Consider the following 18,679-nt stretch of genomic DNA (forward strand, 5'->3'; position numbering starts at 1 on the left):
ATCGTGTCTCTGGATGCCCTTAGAGAAAACCAGTGGTCTAGATAACACCTCTTGGAGAAACTGTGAAATTTTCACATTGGTAATTTTAGAGCAGCATGTCTTTAAAACTGCTGTGGTGTTACAGCTGACCAGGCTTTCTCCCTCACTCAGTTCCTTTTCACCCAGCAATTATTCACTGAGTAAGCAAACTATTTGCTAGGCCCTGTTAGGTGCTATGACCTGGACTCTGCCTCCATAGAACTTTATGGTCCTTTCGAGCACAGTCTCTGCTGTGCCTTCACTATCAGTTTAGTCAATCTCTTCCCTTTTCTTTTCTCTTCTAAACTAGAGCTTACTTGGGCCTTGTGGGTATTGTTAATGAGACTTTTCTTGACAACCTAAGGCCTGAGTGTCACTGGCTTTATGTCATTTATCTTCTGTCACTTAATGATTATCATCAGTCATAATATTGGTTTGTGATTTTTGTTTAAAAATTATTTTTACCTAAAAATGTAAGCTGATGTTTGAAGAAACTTCAAATATAACATAAGTTGTGCACTGAAAAATAAAAATCACCCTTTACCCCCTCAGTACCATTTATTATTAATGCTTCTAGATATTTTCTATTAATATATAAAATTTTTTTACACAAATGGTATTTTAAAGCTTGACATTTTCATTTAGCAGTATATTTTCTGTATATTGTCATGTCAGTGCGTAAGGATTACTTCATTCTTTTTAATGCCTGTATAGTATTCTAATCTATGAATTATACTGTAAATATTTAACAAATCTTTTATTTGATGGGTATTTAGATTCACATACACTAGTGAAGTAGATGTCCTTTTATGTGAATTTTTGCTCACCCAAATTGAGTATACTTGTAAGATAAATTTCTAGAACTGGATTGTTGGAGTAATGAAAATTTTTGCTAGGATGATCAATTAATTACCCTTTGAAAAAGTTGTACTGAGAACTCAGCAGTATTTCCTGTTCTTGTTTCCTTCCCTTCTGGACAACACTTAGCATTATCACTCTTTTCTGGGGGTTGGGGGGTGCTGCCCTGTTGGGCTTGCGTTCCTAAGCAGCATCCTAGTTCCCTAACCAGGGACTGAACCTGCACCCTCTGCAGTGAGAGCAGAGTCCTAACCACTGGATCCATCTCAAGGAATTCTCCCAATCATTATCATTCTTAATCTTCATTCATTGATAGATTTAAAAAGTAATAGCTCCTTGTTTTAGTATACATTTCTCTAATTATGAGGGAGAGCACATCTTTATATGGTTAGCCCTTTATTCTTAGTTTTCTGTGGATTTTTATTTATTTATTTTTTATGTACATGCTTTTTGCTTATTTTTCTATTGGGTCTTTTTAAAGTTACATATTTAGAAGAGTTCTTTTTATGTTAAGGAAGTTAGCTCTCTGTCCTCTAGTAAATGTGGGTATTCCCAACCCCAGTTCACTGATTGTAAATTACAGACCTTCATATTGGGTAGTTCAACCTACTTACTTCCTAGATGAGGAAACTGAGGAAACCATAGGGTTAGTGACCTTTTTGTGTGTGTGAGCGTGTAAACAGATAATGGCCAAGCTAAGCCAGTATCAGGTTTCCTTGGTTCCAGCTTGGTGCTTGTTTCATGATACCATGCTGTTTTTAAAGGCTTGCTCACCTCCCTCTTCCACCAATGCTTTTTACCACCAGGTCTTGCCACAGCCAGATATTTCATGATAAACTTAGAATTTACAAGAGTGGTATTAAAGTTTGAGAAGCTACAGTGTTATTCAGGACAGTAGACTTTACAGGTGTTGGACTGTCTCTAATGCATGCACAACTACACTAGTTATGTTCATGTCCTTTTCATTTGTTTAAAAAAAAATCTGTTTTGTTTTGTAGGTTCATGGGTGTGTGTGTACATCAAGGACAGTTGCATGCACTCACAGAGGTAAGACTTCAATAAGCGTGTTGAAGTGACTTCTTTGCCTTAGTTTCAGCATTTATGGTTCCACTCAATTGTTACTCGCATACGTATGCAAAATATGTATTCATTTATGTTTATGTAAAAAGGGCATTGTTAACAAAGCTTTCTTCTGTAGCCTTGGGACAGTTTGCCATATCTCTTAATACTCTTGGATTCCCTGATAACACTTAGTGAGTACCCTGCGAATGAGTCAAGGAGGTCTGGGGTGCTGCGGTTCATGGGATCGCAGAGTCGGACGCACTGAGCGACTGAACTGAACTGAACTGGGAATGAGTGCTCAAATATTATATTGGTTGTTGCTGCCTGGATGACCCCCTCCTAAACGAAGGGATGATGTCACTTGGCTGCGTGCTGCATCATGACAACAAATTCCCGGACTATTAAGAAATGTGTGGGGTCCTGATCTAAAATTCCACTGTTGCTGCTCTAGTTTCCTAACTGGAGGAAAGTACTCCTTGTAGAGTTTACATCTCTATTCTCATTTCATTTTCAGTCTCTTCTAGGCAGGTAAATATGTAGTGGTCACTACTTAGCTTCTGAGGACCAGGGAATCCCCTCTCAAATAAATGCTTCCCAAATTCAGGTACTAGGTTACCAGCTTCATAATTTGCTTGGGTCGCTTCTTAGAAATTTGGATTCCTAGAATACTCTAGGTTTAGTAGGTCTTCATAAGGCTCCTAGGTATTCTTGAAAACTCTTCAGATTCTATCTTCTAGAATGATTTCACATTTCTCCTTGAGAAGCACCAGAATAAAAAGTGAAGAATTTAAGAAGGAAAATTGTTCAACAGAATTTGCAAGAACACTGGTTTCCTACTGGCTTGGTACCTGGTATTAATCCTTAATATATTGTCAAGGAGGGTCCCATGTGCCTCACTCAATGTCTTTTTTCTCAATTACTGAGAACACCAGAGTGTGGAATGTGTATAGCTATGTCCTGCCTCTTGTATGGAAGGCCAAAGAAAGTGGGTTAGTGAGGTAGTGAAGAGCATGGGCTCTGTAGTGTTGATTGCCATATCTCTTAATATTCTTGGATTCCCTAATAACTAATTGAATCTAATAATTGAATCTCCCTGTGCTGCAATGTTTTCATTTGTAAGACAGGAATAATAACAGTAGTACCTATCCCTAGGAGTCCAGATAGAGAAGAGGACTATAGCTGAATGTTAAAGTACTTGAATTTTTAAAGTCTTGTGGGAAAGGCAGATTAAGGAATAGCTAGGAAAATAAGAACACCAGGAGTGTGTTGGCCTGGAATGGAAAGGAAGGGGTTTCAAGGAGGAAGAAATAATTACGTAGTTGTGGCAAATGCTGTTGGTAAGATTTTGACCACAGTGATACTGCACAGATATAAAATGCTTATTTAATACAGTAACTGGCATACAGTAATTGCTTAATACATTTTAACTATTATAGCATTAACAGTGACCAGTCCCTCCTGAACTCCTCGAATTGTCAGTAGTTTTCATTTAGTACTTAATTCTGTACTTCTGTTTATGTCATTAAATTTTTAAAACCTTTTACAAAGTATAAATAAAAGCACACATATGGAAAATGTGTATCTCACTAGGTTTTCACAAATGAACACACCCGTAACCAGCATCCTGGATCAAGAAATATTTTCTGTGTATTTCTTTTCTCAGAAGTGAGTATATATATTCCTCAAAGACAAAACTCTCTCCTCTCAAGCCTTTTATCCAACAGAGCTCTGACACTAATCATAAACACTTATAAAAGTATTTGTTGCACTCCCTGTTTATATCATTGTTTTCTGAAATGTGAGTTCATTGGAAGAGCTTGTGTGTTGGTTTTACTGACAAATAAGAATATGCTTTAAAATCTGTGATCATGCCTCAAATCTGAAAGTGGATGCAGTAGAAAGGGCAGAAATGGATGATTGTAGTGCAACATTCCTTTGGCCATGTTGCACTTAAGTAATATTTTCTGTTGCTTTGTAGCTTGTTTATAGTCATATGCAAGATACAGTAAGTGCTTTGTGAGTGTATTTCTGTATAATTAATGAGATATTGATACAACTTATCATATTAATAATCTTTATGGTATTAATAGGCCAAAGGTCATGAAGCCCAAATATCCAAATGTTCTTGCTTGTTTTCAATAAAGGCCATCATGGCATAGATTTCTGGTTTAATGGCCTAATAATTTGATGTGACAGCACAGCTGTTGGTTTCACTAAGGATCATAAAGATAAATTACTAATAACATCAAGTGCACTGCTTAGAACTTGGATGATATTTAGTAAATATTTCTTGATTGGTGGAATTCCTGTCCTCCACAGTAATGTGAGCGCCATTCCTTATTTATCTCAAAATAGTTTGTCAATAATTACAGTAGAGAAGCACAGATCTTATTGATGCCTATAAAGTATTGATATTATTAAGAAGAATATTTCTCACATACAATGGTGATACAGACTTTTCTGGGCCTCAGGCATTTCTACAAGTGTTCATTGTAATTGTAGACATTAATTGAACTTGGAACAGTCAGACATTTACGAGTGTTTTTTAAAACTACTTACAGTAAGCATAGACTTCTAATTTTTTAACAAATTAGTATTTGTTAAAGAGAAAGCAGTTTAATGAAAGATCAGGTACTTTCGAGTTTAATGAGTTGAATTAAGAATCCCAAAGTATGTCTTTGACTCAGACGACCTAACCTTTCCTTTCATTTATTTTTTTTTGTTTTGTTGTTGTTGTTGTTGTTGTTGTTTTTGCCTTTCATTTAGTCATGAGTATCAAGGAAGTGGAAATCTTTGGTTTTTAAAGACAGAAATATAACCCTATGGTCAGTTAGCTATTGCTATGTAATATTCAACCACAAAACCATGCAACAATAAACATCTATTTCTCATACCTCTGGAGGCTCTGCTAAGCTGAACTGGGCCCAGTGGCCCAGTTGGGCAGTTTTGCTGCTCTCTCTCTCGCTCAGTCATCTATCTGCAGGTCTGCTGGTGGTCTGCTGTAGGGTGAGCTTTGTGTGGGCACTTTGCTTCAGCTGTTTCTCATTGTTTTCTGGGACCAATGGGCTAGCTTGGACTTGTCCTTCTTAAGATGATACCAGAATAGCAAGAGTGTGCCAGCACATTTGTACAAGTGCTTTTCATGACTCTGCTTATGTTCCAGTTTGGTTGGCTAATATCTGATTGGACAAAGCAAGTCACATGCCTGAATCCACACTGGGAGCATACTGCAAAGTTCTTTGTGTCAAAAAACATTGATTCAGTAAGGGGTGAAGAATTGGAACCTTTGTTGCAATATCTCATACCCTATAAACATCCCAGTTAGCACATTATAATTTGTCTTTTCTACTCTACTTGAGGGTAAAACTTGCTCTCATTTTAAAAATCATAACTACTAGTTATTAAGCACCCACTGTGGGCTGAGTGCTATGCTTGGTGCTTTATATATTAGCTATACTTCTCACAATTCTGTAGTTCTGTTTCTTCTGTTTTATAGATGAGACAACTAAGGCTTAGAGAAATTAAGTGACTTCCTCAAAGTAGGATGTGGATTTAGGTTCATCGGGCCTCAAAGTCTATACTCTTTTCATTGTAACATGCTGTCCTTAATTCACTTATGTTTCCCCATAGTCCTGAGCACAGGTTCTTGTATGTGTAACACATATAGTATTTGTAGAATTCATTTCTGACTAACTTTGTATATTTTGTGTTATTTGGGAAAGCTGTTTTCTGGTTATTGGATATATTGTAATGTATTTGGGTACAAGTAACAGAAAATAGTTAAATGGACTTAAACAACTAAAGGACTCATATAAACTGAAATTCTAGCAGCTTACTAGGTTAGAGCTTGGTTTAATTCAGCAGCTAAATAGATGTTATCCAGAGACCCCCCACCTCTCCCCATTTCTTTGTTCTATGCTTACATTGTCAGCTTCGTCCTAAGGTTGGCTCTCATTCATAATCAAAAAGTAGCTGCCACCAACTTACATGCTATTTTCTATTCCATACTCAGGTAGGAGGGATGTCAAAGGAGAGGAGAGAGAGATGGTTACAACAGATTACATGTCATCTCATAATGGTTTTTATGGTTTGTTTTTGTTTGGGGATATTTTTTGTTTTTTACTTTGTTAAGAAAAGCACAAGGAGGGAAATATCCTCATATCAAACAGTTTGGGGAACTTCTTTTTTGGGGGGGACCTCTTTGTGCAGAACCTCTTAGTGCCTAGAAGATTGGGAATTTGGTGGATGAGCGGGGTATAAGGTTGTGGGGTATGGGCCTCAAGTGACAATACTCTGGTCAAGGGAGTCAGCAAAAGAATTGATAGGACGTTTTGGGGTCTTTCTTGCCATTTCTGCCATGGAAAAACTATTCTTTTTTCCACTGTGGCTATAAGAGCCATTTAGCTATAAAAAGGGGGCTTCCCTGGTGGCTCAGTGATAAAGAATCTGCCTGCAATGCAGGAGATGTAGATTGAATCCCTGGGTTGGGAAGATCCTCTGAAATGGCAGCCCATTTCAGTATTCTTGCCTGGAGAGTCCCCTGGACAGAGGAGCCTGGCAGGATACAGTCTGTGGTGTCACAAAGAGTCGACACGACTGAAGCAACTGAACATGGCATGGCAGCTATAAACAGAGCAATTGCTTGGCCTCTTTAGCAAAGTCACCTCAGCCAGTCAGATACTTGGTACTGAAAGAAATGCTCTTTACTCATGAGGGGATGTTTAGCCCTGCAAGTGGCTGAAGAGAATTTTTAATTCACAAAGCCCTCATCCTCTTCTCACTCACCGTTTCTACCCCTTTCCCCACTTTCTTTATTAAAGAAGAGTTACTTTGGAAATTCCTTGTTTATGTGGGTTGATATGTGTTGTTTCTGAGTCGGTTTCTGTCAGACCTCTAAGAAGCCTTTATATAATCAGAGAGCTTACAATGAAAGGAAACTCTGTGGGTTCAGTAACCAAACTCATGCATTATTTATACAAATGAGCAGCCAGACCCCGATTCCAGTTTCTTGGTGTGCTGTGATATTGCCATTGGTTTTGCCTACTGCTTTTCTTATTTTTGTGTGACCCAGTACAGAGTATTCTTCTGGTCTAACTTACCTTGAGCCAAATGCAAAGTTGTCTGGTGCCTGCCTTGAGTTAACTTTGGCAGCATAGCCATGCCCTCTATCTTTCAAGCATGTGGCTGCTTTTCTTGTCCCTGGTCTGCCTTTGTTTCAGTTTGATATGTTACTACATAAGTAATCTTCCTTAGGCATACTTTGATAATGTGATGATTCTGTTTAAAAACTTCTGTTTAGTATTCTAGACTTTCTCTAATCGGATTTCAGAATTCAAATTGCTCCCTTTTGTTAGGTGGGTCTTTTTGCCATCTTCTACATGTGCTAGCCTTAGATATGCCTTCCAGGACTTGGGACGCCCTTGTCTCTCTTCTCCCTTCCACTTTCCAAGTTATGTCAAATTCCGAGTTCTCTAGTGAGGGTCAGTCTCTTAAATAGGGTCTGTATAATGATACCCTGTGTGATTGGGTCCATAGTACATGTAGAAGCTTCATTAACTGCAGTGGAAAGAGCCAGCAGTCAAAAATAGTGTGAAATGCTACATCCAAGTCCTTGCACAATTAGAAATTCATTCCATTTATACATGTAAAAATAGCTAAAGCATTCCTATGAATACATGTTGGCGTCTTCTTTACTTCTGAAAAATGTAGCTTTTATTTAACTTTTGGTTTGGTCATTTAGTAATTTTAAAAATCTCTAAATAAATTGTGGTACATGTTTTCTGCCCTTATTTTTAGTAACTCCGTAAGACATTTGAGAAACAAGAATTTGAGGTTGGCAGCCTAACCTACAAATAATAGAAGAGTTCATTTAATTTACTTTTTTCTTAAAGAAGTTTCCCCCTGATTTGCTAGCATGCCTCTAGCTCATTTACTTATTAAAGAAAAAAATTTACTGGCTCCCACCATGTGTCTTGCAGTATTCCAGGTACTCGAAATATAGTGTAGTGTTAGTTGCTCAGTCGTGTCCAGCTCTTTGAGACCCCATGGACTATAGCCTGCCAGGCTCCTCTGTGCATGGGATTTCCGAGGCAAGAATACTGGAGTGGGTTGCCATTTCCTTCTCCAGAGGATCTTTCTGACCCAGGGATCAAACCCAGGTCTCCTGCATTGCAGGCAGATTCTTTACCATTTAAGCTACAGGGAAGACTGTAGAATATAATAATGGACAAATGATGATCTCTGCCCTCATGAAAATTACATTGTAATCATCAGGGGTGGGAGAGGAGTTAGACTAAACAAGAAACAAATTGTATATATGATGTTATGTGATCTGGGGTTTTGAATGTGTGGATAGAGAAGATATCACAGAAGAGATAAAAATTAAGGAGGTAGTGGAACTAGTTATGTGAATATCTGAGGGAAAAGTGTTCTAGGCAGTGGAAACAGCAAGTGTAAAGATATGGAGGGAGAAATGCCTGGTGCTGGGTGTGGTCAAAGAACTCCGAAGACGGTGATGTGGCTGCAGCAGAAGGAATAAAAAGAATAGTAGTAGACGGAAGTCAGAGAAGAAACATGGGCCAGAGCCCACAAAGTGCCTTACAGACCATTGTGAGAGTTTCCTCTTTTACTCAGGATGAATTGAGAAGTCTTTGGAGGTTTTTGAGTAGAATTACAACATGATATGACTTACCTTTTAACAGGATCACCCTGGCAACTGTGTGGTGAATAGACTGAAAAGGAGGCAAAGGTGAAAGCAGAAAGATTAGTTAAGAGAGACTGTTTCAACAGAGTCCATGAAATAAATAGAGACTATGCAAAAAAGGTGAGAGGCAGTGGTGACTTGGACCAGAGTGGTAGCAGTGAACCTCGTGATTTTAGATCTATTTTGAAAGTAGAGAAAACAAACTTTCCTGATGCAGTGGGTGAGGGAAGTAAAAAGATGAAATAATTCAAGGATAACTGAAGTTTTGGGCCTGAACATCTGAAAGATAGAGTTTCTGTTAATGGAGATGGGAAGACTTCAGGAGGTACAAGATGGAAGATAATCAAGAGGCCAGTTTTGAATAGATTGAGTTTGAGATATTTACTGAACATCGGAGTGGAGATAACTTCATAAAGCATCAGGATTTCAAGGAGTGCTCTGAATGATACCTTCCTTGTGCAGATCCTATTTATCAGCTTTTTCACTAGAAAACATTTTATTGATTTAGAAGGAGGCATTTTTCAACTGCTTGTATCACTTTCTGAGTGATAATAATGAAAATCATTAAGCTGTTTTTCTTATTATAAGAAAAATAATTTATTTTCTATTATTATTTCTGTTATTCTTCTTATAAGAAGAACATTAAGCTGTTCTTCTTATAAGTGTGCCATGACCTACTAAGCCTCTCCTTTGGGGTGGGGGGGATACATTAGCATACAATCCCATGGAATATGTGGTATTTTCCTATTTTACAGGTGAGAAATCTGAGGCTCAAAAAGAAGTTAATTTACCTGAGGTCTCTTAGCTAAGTGATCTTTCCTAGTGGCTCAGATTGTAAAGCGTCTGCCTACAATGCGGGAGACCCAGGTTCAATCCCTGGGTTGGGAAGATCTCCTGGAGAAGGAAATGGCAACCCACTCCACTATTCTTGCCTGGAAAATCCCATGGACGGAAGAGCCTGGTAGGCTACAGTCCATGGGCTCGCAAAGAGTTGGATACGACTGAGCAACTTTACTTTCACTTGCTTAGCTAAGTAGTGGAGCTGGGATTGAGTCAAGTTCTACCTGACTATAATCCCATTTACTCAACTTTAAGCTCCTTGATCCTGGCTATTTTGTTCACTGTTGAATCTCACGTAACTGGCATGCAATAAATATTTGTTGGGTGAATGGATAAATAGATGAATGAGTGGACACTGCTTCCCAACACTTGAACTTCCAGCCATTAAGCTGTTAGCCACAGACATCTGCCTCTTTCAGGGTTGTTTGGGGCAACTGACGAATCTTTTCAGTGGTTGATAGTGATAGGACAAAGGATTTACAAAATGGTTCAGGAGATTTCTAGCTAATCTTTCTTTTAATCCTCTCCATGACTGTGAAACTAGTGTGGCATTTGAATTCATAGAGCCCCTTGTGAGTTTAGACTAAACCTGTTTCTAACAGAAATTTTGAAAAATGTTTTTCTTAATTTGATAGGTGGTATCATTCATCAGAGTTGGATCTGTGTTGACTCGAGAGCTTCTCCTACTTTGGATTCTGTAGCAAATAGGACGATGGTGGGAGGACGTACCTTTCACACATTCTTACTACTTCAGGGCATTTCAGCATTCCTACACTTGATACCTAATCACTCTACTCTGTGTTTCCTTGCTGTTTATGTTGGTCTTGTTATCACAGTCACCATTGCCTGCTTATATAGTAGGTTCTTAGGTCAATGATTTCCAAAATGAATCATAAGCTTTTCTTTCTTCAACATGCTCATTTTAGTACACTTGACCTTCTCATAGTAATTGCTCGTGTCTATATCCTTTTCAACAAATAAGGAGACACTGTGTCAAGGGCTAGTTTAGATGAACTTCCAAGAGGAGAAGCTGCTCTGTGAAGGTGGCAGAACAATTGTCTAAAGCCTTCTGAAGTACTTGGCACAAATAGCTCCTTAATAAATGTTTATTAAATTAATTAATAACTTGTAATAGTATTAGTATAATGCTTAGCTTTTCTAAAACTAGAGTTCTTGTTCCCTTCCTCCTTGACCTCTCGCATTTTTTACATCTTATCAGTCATCATGTCCTGACCATTTTGCCTCCTTTCTATCTTGAATACATTCACCTCAGGCGAGTTCCTTCTGCTATCATCATCTTTTGCCACAACCTTCTAAACTAGTCTCCCTATCAGTCTTGTTCCTTGCCTTGCATCCATATTGTCCGTATTGCCAGCCAGAGTTCCTGTTAAAATACAAATCTATTTTTTAACAATCTGAGCAATTTTTAAGTGTACAGTTCAATAGTTAGTATTCAGTTCAGTTCAGTTCAGTCACTCAGTCATGTCCGACTCTTTGTGACCCCATGAATCGCAACACGCCAGGCCTCCCTGTCCATCACCAACTCCTGAAGTTTACTCAAACTCATGTCCATTGAGTCGGTGATGCCATCCAGCCATCTCATCCTCTGTTGTCCCCTTCTCCTCCTGCCCCCAATCCCTCCCAGCATCAGAGTCTTTTCCAATGAGTCAATTCTTTGCATGAGGTGGCCAAAGTATTGGAGTTAAATATGTTTATATTGTTGTGTAACAGGTTTTTGGATCTTTTTCCTCTTGCAGAATTGAAATTCTGTACTGTTAAACAACTCCCTATTTCCCTCTTCCTCCAGTCCCTGGTAACCACTGTTCTATTTTTTGTTTCTATGATTTTGATTACTTAGGTACCTCAAAAAAGTAGAATCACTCAGTAGTTGTCTTTCTGTGACTGGCTCATTTTCTTAGCTTAATGTCCTAAAGGTTCACCTATGTTGTAACATGTGACAGGATTTCCATCCTTTTTAAGTCTGAATAATATTCTATCACAAGTATATACATACTATATTTTACTTACCTATTCATCCACCTGTGGAAATTTGGGTTGCTTCCACCTGTTGGCTATTGTGAACAGTACTGCTTTGAATAAAGGTGTGCATATGTCTCTTAGAGACCCCATTTTCAATTTTTTTTGATGTATACCAAGAAGCAGAGTTGCTAAATGATATAATAGTTCTATTTTTAACTTTTTTGGGAACCAGCATATTGTTTTCCATAGTTATTGTACCATTTTACAATCCTACAAATAGTGCAAGGGTTCTAATTTCTCTACATCCTTGTTGATGCTTACTGTTTTCTTTCTTTCTTTTTTTGAATAGTTGCATTCTAATGGGTGTGAGGTGGTAACTCACTGTGGTTTTGACTTGCATTTCTCCATTTCTCATTTGTTGCAGAGACTGTCCTTTTCCCTTTGATATATATGAGGGTTTATTTCTGGGCTTTCTATTCTATTCCATTAGTCTATATGTCTGTCTTTATGCCAACACCACAATGTTTAATGCAAAGCTAATTTTGTTTTTCCTTTCATAAACCCTTTTATGGATCCTCATTGCCCTCAGAGTAAAGTCAAAATATCTAACCCTGGCCCTCACCATCTCTGTATCCTCACTGCTTGTTCTTCTCTGATCTGTTGGTTCTGGTCTCAGTTGTATACTGCAGCTGTACTGAGCCTCTTTCTCCTTCAGTTCCACAAATGAGATGTGACCCTTTCCACCTTTGGGTCTCTGCCTCAGCTCTCCCTCTGCCTAGAACACAATCTTTCTGTCTCTCATTGGCCTGGCCAAATCCTATTTAACCTTTAGGACTCAGCTTAGATATAACTTTCTCTAGGAAGTCTTTTCTAATCTCCCAAGATTAGTTAGACATCCCTCCTCTATGCTTCCATAATACCATAGTATTTATCATTGACTTTAATTTACTCTTTGCTTGTGTCTGTAGCGAAGTAATGCTCAAAATTCTCCAAGCTAGGCTTCAATGGTATGTGAACCATGAACTTCCAGATGTTCAAGCTGTATTTAGAAAAGGCAGAGGAACCAGAGATCAAATTGCCAACATCCATTGTATCATAGAAAAAGCAAGAGAATTCCAGAAAAGCATCTACTTCTGCTTCATTGACTATCCCACAGCCTTTGACTGTGTGGGTCATAGCAAATTATGGAAAATTCTTAAAGAGATGGAAATACCAGACCACCTTACCTGCCTCCTGAGAAATCTGTATGCAGGTCAAGAAGCAGCAGTTAGAACCGGACATGGAACAACAGACTGGTTCCAAATTGGGAAAGGAGTAGGTAAGGCTGTATATTGTCACCCTGCTTATTTAACTTCTTTGCAGAGTATGTCATGCGAAATGCTCGGCTGGATGAAGCACAAGCTGGAATCAAGATTGCCAGGAGAAATATCAATAACCTCAGATACACAGATGACACCACCCTTATGGAGAAAATGAAGAGGAAGTAAAGAGCCTCTTGATTAAAGTGAAAGAGGAGAGTGAAAAAGCTGACTTAAAATTCAACATTCAGAAAACGAAGATCATGGCATCAGGTCTCATCACTTCATGGCAAATAGATGGGGAAACAATGGAAACAGTGACAGAGTTTATTTTTTGGGGTTCCAAAATCACTGCAGATGGTGACTGCAGCTGTGAAATTAAAAAACTTACTCCTTGGAAAAAAAGCTATGAACAACCTAGACAGCATATGGAAAAACAGAGACATTACTTTGCCAACAAAAGTCGATCTAGTCAAAGCTATGGTTTTTCCAGTAGTCATGTATGGATGTGAGAGTTGGACTGTAAAGAAAGCTGTGAGTGAAAGTCACTCAGTCATGTTCAACTCTTTGTGACCCCATGGACTATATACAGTCCATGGAATTCTCCAGGCCAGAATACTGGAATTGGTAGCCTTTCCCTTCTCCAGGGGATCTTCCCAACCCAGGGGTTGAACCCAGGTCTCCCACATTGCAGGCAGATTCTTTACCAACTGAGCTATCAGGGAAGCCCAAAGGAAGCTGAGCACTGAAGAATTAATGCTTTTGAACTGTGGTGTTGGAGAAGACTCTTCCGAGTCCCTGGACTGCAAGATCAAACTGGTTAATCCTAGAGGAAATGAGTCCTAAATAGTCATTGGAAAGACAGTGCTGAAGCTGAAACTCCAGTACTTTGGCCACCGAATGTGAAGAACTGAAAAGAACTTAGAAAAGACTCTGATGCTGCGAAAGATTGAGGGCAGAAGGAGAAGGGTGCGACAGAAGATGAGATGGTTGGATGGTATCACTGACTTGATGGACATGAGTTTGAGCAAGCTCTGGTGATAGACAGGGAAGTCTGGCGTGCTGCAGTCCTGGGGTTGCAAAGAGTCAGACATGACTGTGTGACTGAACTGAACTGACTTTGTATGTAGATTATAAATTCCTTGAGATCAGGGTCTGTTTTGTTTGCATTGGCCTCCATTGGTTCCTTCATAGTGCCTGACAATGATAACTGCTTATCATATTTGTTGATTGAATGAATAAGAAATCAGTGGCATTTTCTGGCTCAAAAGTATTCTGTGATTTCCTCATTGATTACAGTGTAGTTTTGTAACCTTAGTGGCTTATTAGAATTGCTTAGGAGTTTTTTACAAAGTACAGATGCTGGGACCTCACACAAGGCCTATTGAGTTAAAGTCTTGGGTGAGACCCAGGCATCTGTATTTGAAAATAAATTAATAGGGCACCATAGGTTATCTAGCGCACAGCTAGGGTTAAAACATAGAACTCAAAATAAACTCTTAGCCTGGTATCTAGTCCTCTCTGCTCTAGCATCATCCTGCCTGTTTTCTTCTAGTTCTCTTCCTCTTTAACAAGTACTCTATAATTCAGGCAAAGTAGGCTTTATGTGTTTACTAAATGCAGTGTGTGTTTTCCTGCCTCCTTATTTGTATTATTTCTTCAACCCAGAATACTCTTACCCTTTATCCTATGGAAATCTTCCCCCTCTTCAAGACTTGGCTCAAAGACCACTTATTTTCTGCATAAAACCTTTCCTGATTGTTTTCTTACCATTGCTACACCTCCCTATCTCTCCCTTAGATAGTCAAAATGTTTCCCTCCATTGTTCTTCTTTTACAGTGTTTTTTTTTTTTTTTTTGGTACCTCTCTTATTACACATTTCACCATGTATTAAAGTTATTTTTGCTTTAGTTTTCTTGCAGCAGTGTAAGCTCCTAGAGTAAAGGAGGAACCCAGACTTCAGGGTCCGAAGACTTGGGTTCAGATCCCTATCTCAGATCCATTAAGTTAGTTAAATTCTTTGGGCTTGGTTTCTTCATTCGGTAGAAAACAATGACAAGAATGTTTCAAGATCTTGCAAAGTTCAAATGAGGTAACTGTGAAAGTGCTTTGTAAAATCACTTGCTGGTTATTATATAATGGCAAACATGGTGTCTTACTCAGATGTATACTCCTAATCTCCCAACAGTACCTCGTATTTAGAAGACACTTTTATAGGTATTGGCTGAATGATTGAATAGGGAGGAAAGGAAGCAAACAGTAAACATGTTATGTCATCAAAAAAGTGAAATTGAGAAAAATCTTCCAGTGATTTTTAGTACCTGTACGAATGTGTAGAATTCTTGCCTCAAGAATGGAATAATTTCTAAATGGCTTCTTAAATTGTTCAATTGTAAGACCTCTTGCATAGTTATCCTTTCCTTCTGTAACTAATTCACTCGGCAATTTCTTTTCTACCCAGACTAGCTAGTTAGTCAAACGTGTTTCTCATATGCTCAGAAGGAACAGAACTGAATACTGGACTTAGAAATAAAATAATAGACATATGACTTCCCCAATAAGTCTTTAAGTCAACTTAAGTGTTAGGATGAGGAAATATTTTAATTTTTAACCAATAATTTGTTGTACTTGGCAGTGTCAGATGCTTTTTAAAAAATAACTTTTTTTCTGATTATGAAATCACACATGCTCATTAAAGAAATAGTTAATATTTCTAGAATGTAAAGTTTGGCATGCATTTTCTTTTTTCACCCTGTGACGACTTGACAACCCTGTGAGATGTAGTCATTATTGTTGCTATCTTATGTAAAAAGAAGCTGAGAATTAGATTAAATAGTACCTGAAAAGCTCTTCTTTCATTTTATCTACTTAGCCCAATTTTCAAGTCTTAGTTTAAATTTTCACTTCATTATATTGGCTTTTCCTAATGGTTCCCCCCGCATCTAGATCATTACTTAGATTATTATTCTCATTGATAGTATTCTTCCCTTTTTCATTGTAGCACATATCATAACATATAATTCTTTATTTATTTGATGTTTGTTTATTGTCCCTCTCCCATATATCAATTCCAGTAGGATTGGGACCATGTTCTGTTTGTTTACCACCAGCAACAAGTAAGTAGCAGGTCATTGAAGAGCATGGGGTTGGTAGAGGAAGTAGTGGACCTCCTCAATTACTGCCTTTATGTTAAGCTCAGGAAGCTAAAGACCACATTCTTAGATGCTGGAAAGTTGGAGTGTTAGTTAGAGGGCACCACAGTTAAGGAGGACCATTGTGTTTAGTGTGATTATTCTCTTCTCTAACTTAGCTCTTTACAAAGCTAATATGGGTTACTTCCTAGGCAAGGATGTTATAGAAGGACTTCAATTGTATAATGTGGAGTTTAGCATGGACTGCTTTCAGGTCTATCCCACCATATTATATTGTTATTCCATACCCTTGGGCATTGTTTTTTTCATGAGTATCTTTGAAAAAATTGTTGATCCATGCATGAAATCAGGAAGTAAAATGTACCTATGTTGATACTGACTAACTTATCCTGTACATAAGTTCATAGAAATACTTTTCTGGGAATACGTAAAAGATAAGGAGACATTATGAAGATTAGAGAAAAGAATATTAAAAATTTGAGAGATAGAGGCTGGATGATACAGGGCCTTATAGACCATGGTGAAGATTTTGAATTTTATTTTAAATACAGCAGGAAGCAATTGAAAGATTTTAGATAGGAGAACAGTAGGATGCAATTTGTATTAAAAAATAGTACTTTGGCTGCTGTGGAGAACAGATTGTAGAGGGACAAAAGTGAGGACAAGGAGACCAGTGGAAAGAAACACACAGATTATATGAGAGAATGTGGGTAGCTTGAACTGGAGTGGTATCTGTAAAGATTTTTAAAGGTCTCTTTTAGAAATAGAAACACAAGGTCTTATGACTTTGATAAGAAAAAGAGTAAGGAATCAAATGAGGCCCATTTTCTAGGTGAGTGGTTGTTTCATTTACTGAGATTTGGAAAATTTCCAGAATGCTGATGGAATGCCTACTCGGCCATGTATGTATTACCTGAGATTTTTTTTTTTAACATAACACTTAATCAGAATAGTCTGTTTGCTGTGAAAGACCAGACTCAGTCTTTGAGCTTTTTAAGGATAACACATCACTGCATCTTAAAGCCCTTCCGTGGACAAGACCTTTTTGGTCTAAGCTCTGAAGACTGAGGTAGCTGATGAGAGTAGATTCATGGAGAGTGTAGAAGGGATCTCTATATGTAGATAAATGGTTGGAGATGCTTAATTTGTTCATTAATTCAATTACCTTTTATTGAGGCTTACACTGATCTAGCAATGGCGTTGAATCTCAGTGAACTCAAGAAGTGAAGTTAATTGTACATTAGAACCTTCTGAATTTATTTGGAAAAGTATTCAGAATTCAGCACCTTGGTCATTCTCTGCTTTTAGCCATTTAGAAAAATTTCTTAGAATTTAGTATCCGCAAAACCCCTTTGAGTGATATCATATCCAGATCTGCTGCTTTGTTTGAATTGAGAGTTGGCCTTAGACCAGCGTTAGCTGCTTCTCAGAGTCCAGTGACTGATAGAGAAAAGATAATTTGGAACATGTTGATAGAAAAAATCTAGACTTAACTTCACTCAAGTTTAATCATCTCATTTTTCTCATTTACTTTCTCATTTTTCCTGTGTAGCTTGCAGGATCTTAGTTCCCCAACCAGGGCTTGAACCTGTGCCCCTGCAGTGGAAGCATGGCATCCTAACCACTGGACCACCCAGGAATTCTCTACTCTGTCATTACAGAGGGCACATAATTCCAACATTTGAGATGGTCTGAAACCAAAGAAAAGGCTTTCTCTCTTTCTTTATAGCTGTAGATACTTATGTATACATGCATGCTCAGTCGCTGTCATGTCTGACTCTTTGTGACCCCATGGACTATAGCCCACCAGGCTCCTCTGTCCATGGGGTTATTCAGGCAAGAATACTAGAGTGGGTTGCCACTTCCTCCTCCAGGGGATCTTGCTGACCCAAGGATCAAACCTGTGTCTCCTGTATTCTTTACCACTGAGCCACCTGGGAAGCTCACTTATGTATACACCAGACCTCAAATCTGTTTTCTCTGCAGTTGAACCTAAACTGGCTGACTCCTCTTTGCCCGCCCCTACTTTTGATAACTCCAGCTAGTCTTTGTGAATTTTTGTGATCTTGCAGGTAATTAGTTACCTATTTAACCCTTAGCCTTTAGAGGAGATTTCTCCCTGCACTTGGAGTGACTGTTGAGTTGGGAAGCTGTTTTCCACATAGCAAATTGGAAACCTTTCCTCCCTTTTTGCCCTTCTACCTACCATTTGCCACTAGAAGATACCATCTGGGCTTATAGTTTGCCTCTAAATTTTGCTCGACTTTTTCCTTATCCATAGGCCAAGTTGTGTGTTGATATGGACAGAAGAAGTGGAAGAAATGATTGGCTCATTTGATGATAGCGTTCCCCCCCCCCCACCTTTTTTTAAATTGGAGGATAATTGCTTTACAGAATTTTGTGGTTTTCTGTCAAACATTTACATGAATCAGCCATAGGGACACCTATGTCCCCTCCCTCCCGAACCTCCCTCCCATCCCCCTCCCATCCCACCCTTCTAGATTGTCACAGAACCCCTGTTTGAGTTCCCTGACCCATACAGCAAATTCCCATTGGCTATCTATTTTACGTATGGCAATGTAAGTTTCCACGCTGTAGTTTCCTTTGATATAAATCATCTTAATTAGAAACTTAAACCTCTTTTGGTTTCCATTTTCATTTTGTCCATTGTCAAGCCCTTACTCCTGAGATCTGGTGAAGGGGGAAGCAGGGTCTGTTGTCTTCCTTAACAGATTGCTTTGTTCAGTGTGAGTTCAATCATGAGGTGA

General features: G+C 38.5%; 1 protein-coding gene across 7 annotated transcripts in view; it reads left to right on the top strand.

Annotated features, from left to right (window-relative positions):
- TESK2 (testis associated actin remodelling kinase 2) overlaps positions 1-18,679 on the top strand; it is a 137,676-nt gene that overhangs the window by 97,143 nt on the left and 21,854 nt on the right. For all 7 annotated transcript variants that reach the window (XM_061413109.1, XM_061413115.1, XM_061413111.1 and 4 more), the window contains one exon: positions 1,875-1,923. In XM_061413109.1, coding sequence (XP_061269093.1) covers positions 1,875-1,923 — 49 coding nt within the window. The remainder of the gene's footprint in view (positions 1-1,874; positions 1,924-18,679) is intronic.

Source organism: Bos javanicus, chromosome 3, assembly GCF_032452875.1.
Source record: "Bos javanicus breed banteng chromosome 3, ARS-OSU_banteng_1.0, whole genome shotgun sequence".
NCBI lineage: Eukaryota > Metazoa > Chordata > Mammalia > Artiodactyla > Bovidae > Bos > Bos javanicus.